The 11410-nt window shown below is 34.9% G+C and overlaps 3 protein-coding genes across 3 annotated transcripts; 1 reads left to right on the top strand and 2 right to left on the bottom strand.

Moving 5' to 3' along the window:
* Positions 1-2775: 2775 nt before the first annotated feature.
* LOC106331573 lies at positions 2776-4249 on the bottom strand. The gene is made up of 3 exons (XM_013769958.1): positions 3909-4249; positions 3409-3489; positions 2776-3312 (listed from the first exon to the last, which is right to left on the bottom strand). The coding sequence occupies exons 1-3, from the start codon at positions 4065-4067 to the stop codon at positions 2980-2982; spliced, it is 573 nt and encodes a 190-aa protein (XP_013625412.1). The 5' UTR covers positions 4068-4249; the 3' UTR covers positions 2776-2979.
* A 3364-nt stretch (positions 4250-7613) lies between these two features.
* LOC106336065 (UDP-galactose transporter 2-like) lies at positions 7614-9443 on the top strand. The gene is made up of 6 exons (XM_013774784.1): positions 7614-7727; positions 7910-8113; positions 8199-8383; positions 8454-8654; positions 8739-8900; positions 8984-9443. The coding sequence occupies exons 2-6, from the start codon at positions 7984-7986 to the stop codon at positions 9308-9310; spliced, it is 1005 nt and encodes a 334-aa protein (XP_013630238.1). The 5' UTR covers positions 7614-7727; positions 7910-7983; the 3' UTR covers positions 9311-9443.
* A 106-nt stretch (positions 9444-9549) lies between these two features.
* Positions 9550-10963, bottom strand: LOC106336066 (40S ribosomal protein S18). Its single transcript, XM_013774785.1, has 4 exons — positions 10846-10963; positions 10559-10719; positions 10039-10227; positions 9550-9934 (listed from the first exon to the last, which is right to left on the bottom strand). Exons 1-4 carry the CDS (start codon positions 10846-10848, stop codon positions 9829-9831), a joined length of 459 nt encoding a protein of 152 aa, XP_013630239.1. The 5' UTR covers positions 10849-10963; the 3' UTR covers positions 9550-9828.
* Positions 10964-11410: the final 447 nt, after the last annotated feature.

Raw genomic sequence — 11410 nt, 5'->3', positions numbered from 1 at the left:
CACAAGGGGCTGAGCTGTAATTTCACTAGGCTTTTAGGTTAGTTTTGCATTTGATTCAAGTTTGGGTATAGGTTTGGGGTTAAAATCAAGTTGTGGGTTAGTTTTGGCAAAAACCCCTAAAGATTAAGATTTAAGTTTAAAGCTTATGTTTAGTGTAAGTATTTACTACATAAGGTTTGGGGTATGGTTTAAGTTTAAGATTTTGGTTAAGGTTTATAATGTGGTTTCAAATATAGTGTTGGAATTTAAATTTGAAATTTGAGATTAGATTTTGAAAAGAATATATTGTTTTTTGTTTTACTTTATAAGAATTTATAATAAAAGTAATAAAATAGAATTTTAATATCTTGCATTTAGAGTTTAGGATTTAAATGTATGTTTGGGGGTATAGAGTTTGTTTGAAGATTTAAAGTTTGTATTTGAAAGTTATAGATTAGAATTAAAATATTAAACTTTAAATTTGAGATATGAGATTATTGTATAAAACATTAGAACAATTATAGCAACCACTTATCTCTAGATAAGGCGTAGCTATTTAGCTACAGACAATCAACGGAATCCGTCTCTGCCTATATAACTACGGATTGCTACAGTTATCTATAAATTTAGCTACAAATTTAAAATTATGTGTTCTCGCTATATTTGTAGCTAACAAATTTGGCTTCGAAAATTTCTTTGCCAAACCATGGCTATTTTAATAAATTCTTGTAGTGACATCACGTTTGAATCTCTGAAAAGCTTGCATCCTATAATCTGCAAAAAAATTGTGTTTCCTCTGGAAATTGAACCCAGACTTGTAGATTAGTAATTCTATAAATTAGTAAAATATCATAATTCATGTATTATTAATGCATAGATTTTTACAGTACGGGAGTACAAGCTAATTTCCTCGATCAGTTCTTTAATATTTTAAAAGTTAGTATAGATAAATGAAAAAGAAAAAAATAAGATTTATGTGTCCAATAGTTCTCTGGGATTCCTTAAAGCGGGATCCGGTTTGATTTTCAGTTACAAAATCACGAACTACATAAGAATTTAAACCAATGAGATATGATAGAATTAAAAATATATAGTTATTATAGAAGAAAATAATTCCAAAATGTAAAGCCATGCACAAAATATAAATAAGTAGACTACGGATCCTCTTTAGATTCATATTCCTCCAAATCAATTTTCATCCAAAAGAAAAACTAGTTAGATAAAAATGATTAATTTTTCTTTTGTTTTTCTTCTAACTATTGCCTTGTTTGTTGGATTTCACGAAGCTAAGTGTCGTAAAAATACTGTTTCTTTTCAAAACAAGTTAGCTAAGAGTCATAGCACTCTCGAAGTCCACTGCAAATCTAAAGACGACGATCTAGGCGTCCATCGTGTAAAATTCAATGGACATGCATACAAATTTAGGTTCGGAGATGATATATTCATAAGGACAAAATGGGATTGTGTATTACGAAAAGGACCTAAAATGGAGTATGTTCAAGGCTTTAGAGCATATACAGGAGGGTTTGCTCGTAAATGTGGTGAATCCTACATGTGGATTGCCAAGGATGATGGTATTTACTTGTCGAGAAATGGTAAACGAGTGGGACAAAAACTTGACTGGAGAAAAAAGAAACAATAGCATTTATTATCTTGTTTAATGTATCAAAAATCATCTTTCGATTAGGAATAAAGTAAGTAAAGTATGATTCGATTTGAAATCGTATAATACAACCATGTCTTGGATTTTTAAATGGCTTTCTTCCATGGGAGCAAGTATGTTATTGAGTTTTCACTTTTCAGGTATTATCATGTTGCTTACGAAACCTTTTACATGCTACACACCTACACCTGTTCCTGCACAATAGTTTTTACAAAATAGATATAAATTCTCAATAACACCTTCGGAGGAAATCTATTAGATTTTCCTTCTAGAATGTTTTTGGATTAGCTTCTATATATTGTAGTCATTTTAATAAACCATCAAAATTGGAAGACATATTTTTGGCTGCATCTTGCCCTGCTTTATACCAGCCTTCAACTGAAGTGGTTGAATATTGATTGAAATATTTGGTCAAATTTTTTATCTTATGATCTCAAAGGAATCATTAAGTAAAATTTGGATGAAACAACATTAAACAACATTGTTAATTAACCAATTGATTGTTAATTAAACAACATTAACTAAGCAAAAGTAAAGAAGAAATGAAAAACAAAAACCATGTCATCAACGTTGATTGCTAGTGAATCAATGGTGTCATTTCTTTTTTTTTTTTTTTTTTTTTTTTTTTTTTTTTTTTTTTTTTTTTTTTTTTTTTTTTTTTTTTTTTTTTTTTTTTTTTTTTTTTTTTTTTTTTTTTTTTTTTTTTTTTTTTTTTTTTTTGGATCAACTGTCATACTCTAGATCATAAAATAAAGTCTCATCTCTTAGATTAGATGTTGGTGGAACAAACTCTGCTGCTAGATTTTGATAATTTTCCTATAAAATGATGAAGAATTGTTTTACATTAGTTTGAAAACTTGTGTCTATAACCATGCATTAAGAATAGTTGGTTTAATTTTTGACACATAATACTTCATACTGGATGTGTTCACATATATTACGTGTAGCTACCAATGTTTTTTGTATTTATAGTTATTTGTAAATTGTACTTCTAGTTGGAGAGATCAATTGACATATGAAACCATCAACACATTTACTGAATACATTTGCATATATTGCTATCAACCTAATTCACACTAATTTTTCTTGTTGCATGAGTTATAATATTAATGATTTACCAGATGATCTTCCAGTGATTTGAAAGATGAACACTAAGAAGTTAATAGAGATATGAATCCCAAACACAATGATTTACATGTGACCATCAGAAACCCTAACCAAAATACCAGCAAACCACCTTCAAGACGACAACCAATTGATACATTATGAAAATTCAAACCAGTTTTGTATAAGATCAAACATTATCACAAGAGGGGGTATTACATCTTTATAGCTTCTTATTCTGCATGCATGTCCATTGAAGAATCAAAAGAACTAGGAGAGTCAGATCCCCTGTTCAGTTCACTGCTTCTGGTTCCGCCAGATATGTATCCTCCTTGCGGAACTTGGTAGTTCTGCAGACTACGGCGTACGGGACTTGAAAGAGCGTTTGAGAAAACCGAGTTCTTGGCCTGGTTTTCGCATTGCTCAGACCGAACCGCCGGAACAGCTGTTGGGCAAGACGTGCCTGAAGAGGCAATGAGACCGGAATTTGTGACATGCATTGTTGGTTGAGGTGGCGGCGCTCTTGGGGATATTGGGGGCTCCTCTGTGCAGCACTCCAGCTCGTTCTGCATTAGGGTAAACAGTAAACTCAATCAAGAACAGGGAAAAAAACAGATCTGACCCGGATAATTCCATGTTATGTTAGATAAAATTATATAAACCTGAATGTAATTGATTATATCCACAGGAGTCACTCTTGACCCTCCTTCTTGTTGTCTCCATATCCATTGGTACAGTTTTTCCTGAAACATGGAAGAATTAAGCAGAACGTTCAGTGTGTAATCGATATTGTTCCCGCCTCGGAGCTCCTCTTAGGTAGTGATGCATTAAAACTAGTAAGAGCCGCAACAATCTAATCTATGCGTTTCTGTCTAACCATACTAACACATTGATCTAATAAGAAATGATTACCCTATCATATAAAGAACATTAACACACAGGTTGTACATGGAACAGCCTTGTCCACTCATAACACTTTGTAGATTACGCAGAAGTGAGAAAACTAACAATTATAATTTAAAATAAAAAAAACTGAAATCAACAGAACCTCTCAACGAAGACCAATCAAATTGAATTTACTCTTTTATAGATAAGAATCACAAAGAGTCAGAGAGAGAGAGAGAGAGAGAGAGAGAGAGAGAGAAGGGTTTTAAATCCATACCAGACCATGGCGTTCACCTGCTTGGAAAGAGAGTTTCTGGTGGTTCATGGACTGAGTGTAAAGCTGAGACAGCGAGTTCGCGGCGGTTCGAAAGGAGGCGTAAACAGTCCGATCTACCTCATCGAGGCTCGTCTCTGTAGCTTTTCTCTTCTTACCCATCCCCCTAAAGATTCTTTTGTAATCGGCTGTGAACGGATGGTCGCTCTTCTCTCCGCGATTTTGAAGAACTATAAAAAAAAAAAAAAAAAAAAGAGGATTGGACCAAAGAGGGGCACTTGTCTCGCTTTATACGAAACGGCAAGAGCGAAGAAGAAGGTTTTACTTTTTTCGTTTTGGACATTCAACTCTGTAAATTATCTTCTATAGATGGTACGACGATGTCTTAAACAGAATGTCAATTTGGATCAGTTCGAATTATAAAGATTTGTATTTTAAAATCAGGCCCAAACATTTCTTAAAATCTTGCCTCTTTCTCTCCCAACTAATTTTTTTTTAATGGTGATTTATTAGAATATTATAATTATGAGAAATATTACATTGAAGATTCATAACCGACAATACTACTTGTCTTATGAGGATCTACGTTTAACTGTATCACCTGAGTCGTCCTATGAAAATTCCTTCTGACAAGGTTTGCTTGCACCATGTTGAAGATCCCTTGTAAACATTTACTTCGTAGCCTTCATAATTGTTTAATAAATCGTTTTCTCTGGGAATTGAAACCTAGATCTTCTAGTGTAGAAGTATTAATGAACCATTAGTTAAACCACTGGACAAGGGGTCTTCCACAAATCTTGCAATGTATTTTTGTCCAAGTTTAATTATCATAGTAAAAGACACTCGAATACATTGTTGAATATATTTTTTTTGATAATTCGGGTATCTAAACACCTTACGGAGCCTAGTGCCTAATGATATCGCCGCCGAATGCATCCCGGAGGACCACCGATTTCATCCCATGTTAATTGACGGTGGCCACACACGGGGTTAATAATCTCGCACTAGAAGAGAATTGATCCTTGACTTGGACCAACATAATGAGTCCTCCTCTAGTGGAGACCACTGGACCACAAGGATGTGATTATACATTGTTGAATACTAAAGTGATTGTTTCCCCAAATTCTGAAGACAAAAGCTCCAAGGAGGGAGAACATAGCTCCAAACAAAAGGAAAAACAAACTTGTTGGAGATGGATGATGTTCGTGAAAAGGTCATCATGTAAATGAACTCAACTCGATAGTAAGAAAAGAGGCGATTATAAACATCCAAGTCGACAAAAAAAAGGAAATATCTAACCGCTGTATTCTTTTATGAAAAGTGAGAAAGTCATCAAAAAGACAGAGACTTTCACAAATACATAAATTCGCACAAGAATTAGTTTTATAGATTTATATTGTTTCTGACGAGTTCATCGTCTTTAGCTGATTTGGAGACTATTTTTCTTATAATCAATCATAAATCTTATAATAAATGTCTTCCAAATAACTCACTATCGAATTCATGCTTTCATCTCGAAGACACCAAATTTAGATTCAACAATTGACGTCGTATGTGGGGAATTAGATAGCAACGCCAAAGAAGATTTATGATGATTAGGGGAAATAACACTAACAATCAGACCCAGATCGAAGTCCAAATAGTTGCATCCGTACAACCAATTCCAGAAGCAAGTATGGCCGGTGTGTGTGTATGATGCAATCACTGGTGCAGCGACTCATTCGTAAAGATGCAACAATAAAGACGTCCGACCAGCGAATGACTTGACACACTCGTAGAAACCTAACTCAAGGGCATGCATTGATAAGTATGAGATCAATTATGCAAGGGTAAACAAAATGGAGGATTAGGATTTTGCACTTTGTCAGATTTCAACACATCGTTATTCATAAAACAATTGTGGTGTCTCATTCACAAACCACAATCTATGGTTGCAAGGATTTTTAGAGGTCATTATTTTTGCAGTATGGATCGGTTGGATCTAGTTAGAACACTCCATTATACTGACATCGAAGTATTGTATACACTAAATTTCTAGTTAGAAATGTCTAATTACAAGAATGCGAACATGAAAACGAAATGACTCTTGGGTTCCTACTCCTACTTTTTTTACAATAATAACTAAACTAAGAATTTGGACTTACCAGTTCGGAAAGCCAAATAATCGGACATAAAGCATAGCAAAAGGAGAGTTCCGAGCATCATGTGCAAGCTTGTACTCCATTGAATTTTGCGCTGTTGCCATATATATGTCTGATCTCAAATAAAGGAAATAAAGTTTTACTGCGCCGAAATTTCTCCATATATGTAGAAATAGCTAGTTATTTTTCAAGCGCACCATTGTCAGGTGCAACAGACTGTTCCCACTCCTTCTCTAAGGCCAACAACAAGGAAAACACTTGATTAATGTTTGTCATTGATTGACAATGGTTTAATTTTTCAGTTGACATAAATATGGAATTTAAAATATTAAATGAGCTTATTACCCGAGAGGATGTGACTATTATCAAAAGTATACTATCATTTAGCGAGTATTCCAAACCATGTTCATATGGCTAAAATGATACAAAGTGTGGAAATTATACGATAAACTCGGGTTAATAGTTGGAACAGCTGTAACCAAATAAATATAAATATATTTTTAATAGGGTTGATGTTAAGGCATTGTTAAACTTCTCTTGGAAATTACAATGTCCACCAAAGATAACATTTTATTTGACAAATTATATTAAGGCATTGTTAAACTTCTCTTGAACGCACGTAGTATACAATGTGCAATGTGTACGATATGGAGCTGAGGAAAAATCAATAATCATGTGTTTCTCGAGTTTACTCTAGTTAATTATAAATGGACTCTTTCAAATACACCTTCCAGCCCAAAAATATTTCCAAGAGAATCGATGTTCACTAATATGGATTACATGTTTTGAAGAATTCAAAAGATTCACAATATGTTAATTACTCTCGATAGAACATGAATAATATTTTTTTAACTATAAAGATAGGAATGCAAATATTTGTAGAAGTGGAAGATAAACTATGGAAAGAAACCCGAAAAAGATATCAACAAAGGCAAAAATATTAGTTGATTTCTCTCTAAAAGAGATGAATACAGAGAATGGTGGTGTTGTTACTTGTTACTTGGAAGGAAACGTAGTTTTTCAGGACAAGGGTGGTTATGCAAAAAGGAAGGTGTCAAAGCAGCATGGATGGGAGTGAAGAATGTTAGACGTCGTTTCACACATCTACATGCAAAATTGGAAACGTTTATATGAGTCATACATAGACTGTTTTGACTTTGGTGTTGTATCAGTACAAGCAGAATGACCTGTTTTTTCCATCTACACTAAAAAGTTTAATCGCTATAAAAAAAAATTAAAAGATTTAGTGATCAAACAAATATGAAAAGCAAACAATACAAAGACCAACGAGACAAAAAAAAAAGTTATTAGGATATTATCTCATTTTTGGTCTATAAAAAGTTTAAAAGATTTAGCGATCAAACAATAGAAAGACCAATGAGTTAGCTCGAAGTTTTTCTACAGCTTAGAGAATTGGTGATCCAACTCCACCAATTTGGATTTGATGATTCGGTTTAGGTTGTTACACTTCTAGTGAAAAAAAAAAAACTCATCTCTTTTGGTAAAGAAAAAAAAAACACATCTTAATTATTCTTTTCTTTTTTATTGTGGAAATGTAATGATGAGGAGATCACTGTACTTAAGCGCACTCTTCAACTCAAAAATAGAAAAGAGAGAAACCAACGTCGACAGCCGCGCTGCCTTCTGATCATTTTTGCTACCGCGTTTTGTTCTTCTCCAGGTACCTTCCCTCGATCTATTGTATCCCTTTTGAATTCCTCTGATTTGATGACATCATTTCGCCGGATCCTATTGTACAGTAGATCCATTAGACGATTCCTCTAGATCCGATCTGATCCTCATTGGGGAATTAGTTTTTTGTTTCAAATAGTTTTGCTTCGTTTTAATTAAACTCTGTTGTAGGATTTTGTCTGGAGAATGTTTGTTTGAGATTTTGCAATCGAAGACGAAGAAAGAAGAAAAAGACCAAAGCAACAATGGCTCCCGGTAGTAAAGCAAACAAAAAAGCAACCGTAGATGCTGCTGCCTGGATGTTCAATGTCGTTACTTCTGTCGGAATCATCATTGTCAATAAAGCTTTAATGGCTACTTACGGCTTTAGCTTCGGTAATAATATCTCAATTTTGTTTTGATCTCATCATCTCTCTTCGTTTCTTTGTGTATGTATCTTACATTTTCGATTTCACTGCAGCAACAACCTTGACCGGTCTACATTTCGCCACGACCACACTTATGACACTTGTTCTAAGATGTCTAGGCTACATTCAGCCTTCTCATCTTCCCTTCACAGAGCTTCTTAAGTTCATTCTATTTGCAAACTTTTCGATCGTTGGGATGAATGTTAGTCTTATGTGGAACTCCGTTGGGTTTTATCAGGTAAAGATTCTTGCAAAACCTGTTTGATTCTTTGTCGCTGTCTTAATCCTTTAATTTTTTTGTTTGTCAGATTGCAAAGCTTAGCATGATTCCTGTAGCTTGCCTGTTGGAAGTAGTGTTCGATAAGATTCGTTACTCGAGAGACACGAAGCTTAGCATAGGACTTGTTCTTGTGGGTGTTGGTGTTTGCACTGTCACTGATGTTAGTGTCAACACCAAAGGCTTCGTTGCTGCTTTTGTTGCTGTCTGGAGTACTGCTTTGCAACAATACGTAAGTTCTCAGAGCTTCCAAAGTAACATAACTTCTTTTATAACTAAAGATTCACATAAAGTTTCTGTCTTTTTTTATTTGCAGTATGTGCATTATCTTCAGCGAAAGTATTCGCTTACCTCATTCAACCTACTGGGTCATACTGCTCCGGCCCAAGCTGCAACGTTGTTGATAGTCGGTCCATTTCTCGACTTTTGGCTGACAGAAAAACGAGTAGACATGTATGACTACAACGTTGTCTCTCTGGTAAAGTGCCCACTCAAATCAATATACAGACCATTTACGTTTCGCTTATGCAATTGTGTAACTAAGCTGTGATGATTGTGCAGATGTTTATAACCCTCTCGTGCACAATAGCTATTGGGACAAACCTCAGCCAGTTCATTTGTATAGGGAGATTCACGGCGGTGTCGTTCCAAGTCCTGGGCCATATGAAGACGATCTTGGTGCTGACAATGGGCTTCTTCTTCTTTGACAGAGATGGTCTAAACCTGCACGTGGTTCTCGGCATGATAATTGCAGTGCTGGGGATGATCTGGTACGGTAATGCCTCGTCCAAGCCGGGTGGTAAGGAGAAGAAGAGCTATTCTCTTCCAACGACCCGTCAACAGAAAAATGGAGATGATTCTGATGAAGGACCAAGGTTAAAAGCTTAGCAAGCGTTAAGCAGAATTAATGATGAGTCTCTCACTACATACATGGCACCCTTTTTATACATCATATGTTTTAGTATTCTTTTTTAGCTGAATATTGAAAAATCCTAGCATTTCAATTTTTATTTTTTCAATACGAGGAACTAGTCTTTACATATGTGCCACAGTTGCTATAAACAAATTGATTTTTTACCATTATTTTCTATAATATGACTTACTAAAGTAAAAACAGATTTAACCAATACGAGGAAAAAGCCTTTTCATGCTGTAAAGGCTTCAAATCCATGGTCGATAACAATGGAGAGTAAAAACAGATTTAACCAATGGAAAAGATAATAAGAGAGGACAAGAAGAACCAAAAGTATCACACAAGCTATTTGGAAGATCCAAAAGTGACATAAACTATTTCAAATATCCAAAAGCAACACATAAACTAGTTCGAAGCAGAAACATAAATCAAAGCCGGTTCATATGAAGCATATCCAATAAAGCAGCAGTAACTAGCAAAACATGTGGCTTGCTTAACGCTTCTTTGAGACACCAACGGTCTTTCCTCTGCGACCGGTTGTCTTGGTGTGCTGTCCGCGGACACGGAGACCCCAGTAGTGTCTCAGCCCACGGTGGTTCCTGTGCGTTGTAAGAAAATACAAAACAACCGTTACAAATACCATTCAATTCAAACCCCAAGAGAACACAGTTTATGTAATGATCGAGATTAGTATTTAGTTTACCTGATCTTCTTGAGACGCTCGAGATCGTCCCTGAGCTTCATGTCAAGGGCATTGGAGACAACTTGGGAGTACTTGCCGTCCTTGTAGTCCTTCTGCCTGTTCAAGAACCAGTCTGGGATCTTGTACTGCTTCGGGTTGGCAACAATCGTCATCAGGTTGTCGATCTCAGCTGCAGATAGCTCACCAGCCCTGAACCAGAACGAGATCAAAACATGAAGCGTAAATTAGTATACAGAAGAACTTACAAGACTAGCTAATCTAGAGTTATGATGGTTACACTGACAAACAAACAAACAAACAACGGCCACAGAGTCAAAGGAAACCAAAGGTTTTAAAGACAATGTTAGGACAACAAAGTGGAAACCAAGAGCATTACATAACACGAAACCAGCGATTCTACAACTATAATGGTTACACAGATAAACAAACCAAGGCCGAAAAGACAAAAGAACCAAAAATTTTGGCCAATGATTTCTTAAAGCAGACAAACATAAGAGTAAGAGGGAGAGAGAAAGTAAACCTCTTGTTCATGTCGACATCTGCTTTCTTGCAGACGATGTTTGCCAAACGCCTCCCAATACCCTTGATTGAGGTAAGGGCGAACATGATCTTCTGCTTCCCATCGACATTTGTGTTAAGCACACGGAGAATGTGCTGAAACTCCTCATTCGCGACCAGAGACTACACACCATAACAAACATTCCACATCAGATAGACGCAAACATTTCACGTATCTTAACATTGACTTAAGCTACTAACTTCCTTAGAACTTAGAAGAGAGAAATGGAATTTTGAAACCCTAATTACCATTGTGATTAGCGGAGATGAGATGCGTGAGGAGAAGCCGCCTTCAAGAAGTGACGATCTCTGCAAGCTAAAACACGAAAGAGGTCTGCTAGTGTGTTTTCGGCGACGTTTATATATACCTCATTATTAGGGCTTCCGCAATACTTAAATAAAGACCATTATGCCCTTCCTTAGGATGATGATTTATAAATAAAGGTGCTATTTTCTTCTTTTTTTTCTAGAAATAAAATGTTTTTGCTGGGAGAGTTATGAAAAAAAATTGAACGAGATATAAACTTTGATTATTTTAGATTTATGTATCAAAAATAAACTATTGCTCCGAATAATAATGATATAATTATAAAAAGCTGTATAAAATTAAAGTAGAGGACACTTCAACAATAGCGGAATAAAATACGATTTAAAAAATAAACAGTGCAAAATAGTAGTTGACTGGTGAAAAATATTTTTTGGTATATAATAAATTTTGATTGCTAAAATAAATAAACGGTACATAATAGATATTTTATTAATATAAAATAAACAGAAATTTTTTTACGTATTTTGTAATAATTTTATTATTATT

Source organism: Brassica oleracea, chromosome C3 (genome assembly GCF_000695525.1).
Source record: "Brassica oleracea var. oleracea cultivar TO1000 chromosome C3, BOL, whole genome shotgun sequence".
Taxonomy (NCBI): Eukaryota; Viridiplantae; Streptophyta; class Magnoliopsida; order Brassicales; family Brassicaceae; genus Brassica; species Brassica oleracea.
This window is presented reverse-complemented; position numbering and strand designations above follow the sequence as displayed.

What these genes read in the sequence shown, in the direction of transcription:
- LOC106336066 (XM_013774785.1), bottom strand. An exon ending in GATGTCGACATGAACAAGAG is followed by an intron (nt 10,228 to 10,558) that starts GTTTACTTTCTC and finishes GTTCTGGTTCAG; the next exon opens with GGCTGGTGAGCTATCTGCAG. An exon ending in GAGCGTCTCAAGAAGATCAG is followed by an intron (nt 9,935 to 10,038) that starts GTAAACTAAATA and finishes TACAACGCACAG; the next exon opens with GAACCACCGTGGGCTGAGAC.
- LOC106331573 (XM_013769958.1), bottom strand. Translation starts at nt 4,067, where the DNA reads ATGGGTAAGAAGAGAAAAGCTACAGAGACGAGCCTCGATGAGGTAGAT. An exon ending in CAGGTGAACGCCATGGTCTG is followed by an intron (nt 3,490 to 3,908) that starts GTATGGATTTAA and finishes TCCATGTTTCAG; the next exon opens with GAAAAACTGTACCAATGGAT. An exon ending in ATATAATCAATTACATTCAG is followed by an intron (nt 3,313 to 3,408) that starts GTTTATATAATT and finishes ACCCTAATGCAG; the next exon opens with AACGAGCTGGAGTGCTGCAC.
- LOC106336065 (XM_013774784.1), top strand. Translation starts at nt 7,984, where the DNA reads ATGGCTCCCGGTAGTAAAGCAAACAAAAAAGCAACCGTAGATGCTGCT. An exon ending in TACTTACGGCTTTAGCTTCG is followed by an intron (nt 8,114 to 8,198) that starts GTAATAATATCT and finishes ATTTCACTGCAG; the next exon opens with CAACAACCTTGACCGGTCTA. An exon ending in ACTACAACGTTGTCTCTCTG is followed by an intron (nt 8,901 to 8,983) that starts GTAAAGTGCCCA and finishes ATGATTGTGCAG; the next exon opens with ATGTTTATAACCCTCTCGTG.